Below are 7,776 nucleotides of genomic sequence, written 5' to 3'. Positions count from 1 at the left end.
TGAGTGAAGTGCAAGGCCACGTACAAGAAGTTCTCCAGTTCGCAGCTGAACGGTATCATGTTGAGGAGGGACAAGGCGTCTATCAGAAGCATGGCGTGATAGGGCAGCCAGCAGACCAGGAAGACCACGATGTACGTGAAGATGATTTTGCGACTGATCCTCCTTTCTTGGTCACTGGAGGAAGAGATGACCCTGGCCAAGAGGATGTAGAAGATAGCGATGATGGGGAACGGGATGGCAAAGCCCAAGACAATGAAGCTGAGCTGGATCCCAACAATCCACTCCTTGAAACTGTGCCCTGGGTAAGCAGGACGGCAGGAGATTTCCTCACTGATTGGGTTGGTCCCTGTTTTGAGGTAGTAGGTATCAGGGATGGAGGCTACCAAGGCAAGTAGCCACACGAAGATACAGATGAGTCTACGGACCACTTTCTTCTTGCGGCTGTTGGAGTCCCCAAAGAGGACCACAGAGATGTAACGGTCGACACTCATGCAGGTGAGGAAGAAAATGCTCCCAAAGAGGTTGACACTGAAGATCAGATGGGTGATCTTGCACATCACCTCACCGAAGGGCCAGTGGCCATGCTGGATCAGGGAGACCACCCATATGGGGAGGGTGGCCACAACACAGAGGTCGGCGATGGCCAGGTTCAGGATGTACAGGTGTGTCTCGTAGCGGTTCCTCTCAGCACGCAGGTTCACCCACACCACCACAGAGTTGGCCACCAGGCCAATAATGAAGATGAAGATGTAGAACAGGGACAGGCTGTACAGGACTGCACTCTTGTTGAAGCTGTGAGGGCACACCAGCGTCTCTATGAAGTTGTGCTCCCCACTGTTGCTGAAAGAATTATCTACACCTTCTTCCGTTAAGTTCATCTCGTCCAAGTAATCCAGGATCTCAGTTATATCAATGGCACTCATTTTGAGTTATCTTCTAGATCGACTCTAATCTGAAAAGAGAAAAAATAACAGACATTAAAACACTGTTCTGCATTTACAGTATGCTCCAATTTGGAGTAGTCAAGCTGCCAATTAACACTAATCTTGGACTTGGGCTTACCTAAGATTAAATTAAGAAGTCAAATTTATTGCCTATGTTTTATACTTGATTATCACAGTGGCATAGTAAGAAAAAACGGTATAAAGTGCAGCTCTTTGACTTCTGCTGGGACAGTTACCTTGACCCATCACTGAGATCTGCACTGAACATTTAACATTTTTTCTTCTTTTTTTTTCTTGAGTATCCATTTCCTCGGCAGCACAGTACCATTGTCTTTTAGATTAGAGAAATAAAAATAACCAATAACCAGGAGATGTCATTACCATGAATCATCCAAAGCCTATCCACACTGTTCTGAACATCTGAGTTCAATCTGCAAAGAAAACAAACTGAAGGGAGACATTCCTGCAGCTAGCTCATGCCCCAGGGTGTGCTGGACTAGTCCATCAGTTTAGTACCTTAGGGTTTACTATTCATCGACTTGACTTTTTCTTTTAGTAATGCAACCCCTTATAAATCTACTGTCCAGAGCCCAGCTGTGGTGGATCTATATAAAGGTCATTGATAAAAGACAACAATTCAACCAATATCAGTTGTCTTTGTCACAGATGCTTGTTTGAGTTATCTGATAATCCTCTTTAAGGATAGAGGCACCATAATATGTTATATGTTATAACTACTGTTTAAACGTTTGTCTACCATATTACTGAGTTTCTTTTTTATTGCACTCTGTGTACAACTGCACAACAGCCAGTATCAGCTGCGTGCTCCCAAGAATACCAAAGCGTAGCTCGATCAACAGGTTATCAAAGGTCGTCTCTATCTGGAAACAGGCGTAAGGATTGACAATGGTTAAAAGGATCAAATCAAATAAATTGACTCATTATCTTCCTTAGGCTTAGGATGCCTCTAATCAATAATAACCACAGCTAAAATGCAAACAGTATCTCTTATCTTCTGGAAAGTCCTGGTTGGTGAGAGGTTTAACTATATTCCTTTTCAGTTAAATCCTTGTGCTATGAAACTTTTTCCTGCTCTGATGTTCTCTCAATAACATATATTAATCAGCAGGGAACCTTACAGTTTAAACAGAGCGTGACAACGAGACACCACAAAATCTGCTTTCCATAACTAAAAAAGTAACCCACTGATGAACTAAAAAACCTAACTCCCTGTAAATCAGATTTGTTTATAGTTTTGAGACCTGGTTGCCCTTCACCTAATCCCTTCCTCATCCAAAACTTCACCAAGGCACAAAGCACTCCCTGTCTGTGCCGAATTACTCCCAGACGTCCCCTTTCTCGTCTTTCTCCCTAAACTGTTCTTCTTTGAACCAAGTAAACCTGACACAGTTATAACGCCTCACTGTAAAACAAACAAAAGCAACTTGTGATATGTGGGAAATATGGCAAGGGGGGTAGGGTCATGGTACTGCAGATTCAGCTATTCTCAGAACAGCGCAAGCTAGTCTTACCATGCTACCATATCTCTGCTGTACATTCCCTAGTCTCCATTGTCCAGGGCAGACGCAATGTTGATAGTGTGCAGTACAGAACAAGGAGAAGTCATTCCTTGTAGGAGCCTGCAGTAACAGATTACAGACCTATACAGATAAAAAGAAAGCATTTTCTTTCCCATTGAATAAGTGATAAAACAGTTCCTCTTGTGATCAGACAGGCACCACAATAGAAGTCTGGACCCTTGTTGTTCCTGTTAGATGCACTTACTTTTGTGTGCTATGAAACAAGGCAGACACCCTTGTATTCAATCACAGGTGTGCATGGGGGGGGGGGGGGGGGGGGGGGGGGGGGGGGGGGGCAATATAATTGCTTAGTGCTACTCTAAAGTATTGCCAGTTAAAATGGTTTTGCTTGACTCAAAAATGTAACAGCTTCCAGTTATGCGTTGTTATGCATATTTTCAAATACTGATGTTTGTGATTTACAAGCAGTAACACGGATGGTCATTTGGTTAGATTTCAATAAGCTGACAATGCCTGACAAGTACCTAACAATGCATATACTTTTTATGTCGATATATAGTTTAAACGGTTAATTAAATCTTAGTTAAAGTATTTCAGCGCATCTCAGATAGTAACATGACATGTATTGTGTGTGGCCGTATTTATTAAGAGATGAACTGAAACTAAAACAAACGAACCGGAGATAACCAATGACGTCGACTGCGTGCATTTCCATTGCAGCAGCCCCAAAGCACTTTTAAACTATAGGGAAAACAAAAGCGCGTTTCACAATGCAAACAGAGTGGTTTCGATGCAATTTACATAATGCAACTAAAACCCCCTCCTTTACCAAGCCGCAGTGTTACTCCTCTATAGGGTTTGTCCTTTAAAGACAACTAAATGGACTGAACCTCGTGTTTGCAGAAAGAGGGGTGGCATATATTGGTTACTTAACTTTCAGAAACGATAAATCTACAGTGGTCAGTCATTCACAGAATTTTATATATATATATATATATATATATATATATATATATATATATATATATATATATATAATATAAGATGCATTATGCAAGAACAACACACGGGATGGCGTATATCAGTCATTTAAAGAGATTTGCTAAAGTATTTAACTACTTCATAAGTACTGTACATAATGACATCATGCATTAAATACCGCGGCTCGATATTTCGCTGCCTACCAAACTATAGGAAACTATTGAGAATAGAACCTGGAAAACAGACAACGCCTGCTTGTGTAAAGAGAATGGATTGTTAACATACACCAATAAAGCGTGGTTAATGTCACAGTGCAGCAATCACCCTAATACATTAATATAGCCTATGTTAAAGTATCTTCGTTATGCAAAGACAGCACGTAAGTAATGTTCGCTCGCGCGCGCGCGTGTGTGTGTGCAGTTTAAAATTGCAGCAATAAATATAATTAACATAATGAGACTTCCATATCATGTAATTGCAACTGTGTCCAAGTCATATTCTTTATTAAATGAGGTACATTGTGCTTATTAGAATGTATAGTTTATTTCCACAAAATAGCCTTTGCGTCCTTCTAACACTACCCTGTTTAATTCCCCGAACCTTTGTCAATTAAAATGCAGCTTGCACTAAATGGCAGATCTATGGCGGTCAAAAAAAAAACACCTTTTAGTGAGTAAAAAGAGACACCCCCTCAGGATAAAAGTGCACTTCAGAAGTTAGTGGCAACCAGTCCCCAGCTGCGGTGACGATGGACTGGCTGCATTTTTAATGACTGCTCTAGAAATCTCAGTGTCAGAAACCACGGTAATAAGCACCAGACTCAAACAATTAAGATCCACTGCTTTCTCCTTCCTCAATCTCAGTCACGGTCTTCTCCCTTCCGTCCACACAAACTAACTCGCTGTAACGTAGTTCTTCAGATTTACCTGCAAGATTATTCTCCTGGTACAAGTATACATATATACATTATCTCAGTATATACCAGTGGCAGACAGGTATCTTAAAATGCTGAATAGTTCATAAAGCCAATAAAATGCAAACGTGTGATTTAAAAAAACATATATTCCTACCTGTTGCCTTTTCACCTGGTTTAATCCGTCGTCAAAATTCGAAAGTTATTATTATTATTATTATTATTATTATTTTAATAAAGTTGTAGGCACATAAAACAATGGTCTGTATATAAATTATTATTCATGTAATGTGTCAGTGTCTTTTTTTTTTCCTTGTTGCGATGTGCAGTCAGTGCTAAGCACACACATTAGATTTTTCAACCGCATGCACTTGTTAATATACAAGAAAGAGAAACGCCTACGGAGGCAGGTCTAAGGAGGCAGTACTTGGCTTGCTACAAACATGCCAAAACACAAGATCAACTACTGAGTGTGCTGAACAATCTGGTTGCAGGTCACTCCAGAAAACCTAGTTATTAAAATGCTGTTAAACTTTTTTTCTCCGAGTGGAACAAATCAGATCTGCGTGTTAGCCACATGGCACTGACACTGTAGCGTTTACATGCATTGGGTTGATTGGAGAACGTTTGATTTAACAATCTTAACTAGCGATATTTAAGTTTAAAACTCGTGTCCGTATATTGTAACCGGTCGCATATATCGTATAAATAATGCAGCCGATTATGATACTGCCTCGAAATATTTGTCTCCAATGCTATACATATTGTAACCTATACTATAAATGTAGCTGTGATACATCTGATATATTCCTTGAGCTATTGGGGATAAAGCTAGAAAGTTATCGTGTGATAAATTGTTTAGGTAAAAGCATAGTAATATATATATATATATATATATATATATATATATATATATATATATATATATATCGATATATATATATTTATACGATGCCTTGTTTGTTTTTTAAAACCATGGACATTTTTCTTTCAACCTTAAATTAACCACTAACTACTTGTTCAAAATTTAAAAATAAATTGGCATTAAAAAAAAAACACACATTAGTCAAATGACACCACAGTCAGAGATTGCGCGCACAGAGTAGCAGATTAAATTGAGTTTGACAGTCACTCCTGCCCGACTACATCAGCATTGCATTGTATCAGATCGCTTCGGGGCATAGTTGTACCCACGGGCACAAACTCCGTGCTCAAATGTCTAATGGCAAAGGCATTGACGCATGAGGGATACTGTGCAAACTACACTACTCGTATCTACTGTTATGTTAGATACAAAATCAGTTTCCTAGGGGAAAAAAATAATGCGTGTTCAGTTAAAGAGAGAAAGAACTGTATCTGGTTGAAGCTGGTTGTAGTCTAGATTCATACCGACCCAAACGAAAAGAGGCAACATGTCAACACGCCAGCAAGTCCCACGGTAATAGAACTGACTGTCAATCTGTTCTGCACTGGCGAGCTAAAACGTAACAACACATTGTATGCAAATATATCCTAGCAGCCCATGTTTACAAAAAAATAAAATAAAACACCATTGGATATTGTTCAGTCGTGTTCTATTCACCAGATTATATTGTCATGAAAACTTTTGTGTATTTAGTAATGCATATCTGGACTGGAATGGATGTTTTTTTCAACTTCTTGATCAAGGATGCATGGGGCAGACTGTTTATGCATTAGCATTGCTTAACTTCTAGATCAAGGATGCATGAGGGCAGTCTGCTAATCCATTAACATTGTTTAATTTGATCAAGGATGCATGGGGGCAGAGTGCTTATGCATTAACATCGCTTAACTTCTTGATCAAGGATGCAAGGGGCAGAGTGCTTATGCATTAACATTGCTTAACTTCTCGATCAAGGATGCATGGGGCAGAGTGCTTATGCATTAACATCGCTTAACTTCTTGATCAAGGATGCATGGGGGCAGACTGATTACGGCCAGGATCAAGAATATATGCATACATAATGTGTTCATCTAATCCATATACATATCACCACTTTATTGTTTTCCCCCAGTTAAATACATTGCTATTAGGAATGCAAAATTGATGAATTTGATTAAAAATCAAAATAAGTGTTTTTGATTATACCCAAATGCAATCCAAAAGGTGTATCGGAGTCTTGGAGTCTAGGATAAAAGATATGTGATAATGCAAGGCAGTGTGACAAAGAAAGATGGGCACACAACAAGAGCCCACATTTTGAATTGCTTGTATTCTGTAATAACATTATAACAGATTTGATTGCACACAGGATGGCCTGGGGTACAGCTGGAAGTTAATTAACACTGGTTTATCATTATCATTTCCACATGTTCTCTATGTTTATTTAAAGAAAATGGATAGTTCAGCATTACACCAGCTGCTGCACTGGCCCTGCAGATGAGCAACACTTCTAATGAAGCCAAGAAAACACCTTGACTATAGACATGTGCTGCATTCCTCTTCATTGCTTCTACCTGGTTGCCATTTCAAACCAATTCTGTGTGATTAGCCGTCCTTCGTGTATTGATTTCTAGAATCATCATGGTTTCCAGATATTATTGTGCTCAAGATTGTTTTATAATCTTTCCAGATGCATGTTAAGTAGCTTCGATGGATATGGCTGTGGAATTGTGAATGCTAGAGTCCATAAGGGCAGGATACAGTTAGAGAGTTTTGTTATGACTTGTCACTCATACTTTGTTTTTTTCTAGACTTAACCTCTGTGCTCCGAACAGGTCAAATTGATTACATATCGATATCCATTGCTGCCGCCTTTGTATCCTGCTTGTTGGTGTTGTAATGCAGTGTGTCAGTAGAGGTTCATGTTGTTCAAGGCAAGATTCAGTTTACCATGGTATTCATACAGTTTTACCATGCTTTTCCCATGGTTATACTATGCATTTAATATAGTTTACCCTGATTTTGCCATGTTTAATAATATGCTTTACCATGACTCTTTATCCTTTACAGTGCTTGTCTATGCTTCACCATGCTTTCACTGTGCTTCATTACACTTTCTTGTGCTTTTACGATGGGAAATGTTTATGGGGAAGCTTTGGAACATCTGCACGAAACCAGGCTGTTGTTCATTATGATTCAAATATTGTGTAGCTTAAAAAATTGAAAAGGCTCCCGGAGTTGGCATGCTCTAGAAACTCTGTTTTTATTTTGTTCTTTTTTTGCCCATATGGATGCATCCTGTAAGAATAAACACAAATATTTCCCCCAACCAATTCAAATGACATACAGGCATTGTCCTAATGATGGTGTTCACCTGCCTCCAAGTTTCTCAGCTGTGTTTCTATATTTAAGAGTATAGTAAAGCATCTTGCTGATTTTGGATTGGGTCCAATGCTGCATTGTTATTTAAGTTTATGAGAGGCTGTGTTGGTT

At 39.3% G+C, this 7,776-nt stretch overlaps 1 protein-coding gene across 3 annotated transcripts in view; it reads right to left on the bottom strand.

Annotated features, from left to right (window-relative positions):
• LOC121323517 (atypical chemokine receptor 3-like) overlaps positions 1 to 4,714 on the bottom strand; it is a 5,582-nt gene extending 868 nt beyond the window's left edge. The window contains exons 1-3 of one of the 3 annotated variants that reach the window (XM_041264615.1): positions 4,537 to 4,714; positions 2,477 to 2,605; positions 1 to 952 (exon numbers count right to left, since the gene is read on the bottom strand). The exon at positions 1 to 952 is cut by the window's left edge and continues 868 nt beyond it. In XM_041264615.1, coding sequence (XP_041120549.1) covers positions 1 to 923 — 923 coding nt within the window. In that variant the 5' untranslated portion in view covers positions 924 to 952; positions 2,477 to 2,605; positions 4,537 to 4,714. Of the gene's footprint in view, positions 953 to 1,325; positions 2,450 to 2,476; positions 2,606 to 4,536 lie in introns of those variants that run through there. The other 2 variants (XM_041264614.1, XM_041264616.1) reach the window with 2 other exon arrangements.
• Between the last annotated feature and the right edge of the window lie 3,062 nt (positions 4,715 to 7,776).

This window comes from Polyodon spathula, chromosome 11, assembly GCF_017654505.1.
Source record: "Polyodon spathula isolate WHYD16114869_AA chromosome 11, ASM1765450v1, whole genome shotgun sequence".
NCBI lineage: Eukaryota > Metazoa > Chordata > Actinopteri > Acipenseriformes > Polyodontidae > Polyodon > Polyodon spathula.
This window is presented reverse-complemented; position numbering and strand designations above follow the sequence as displayed.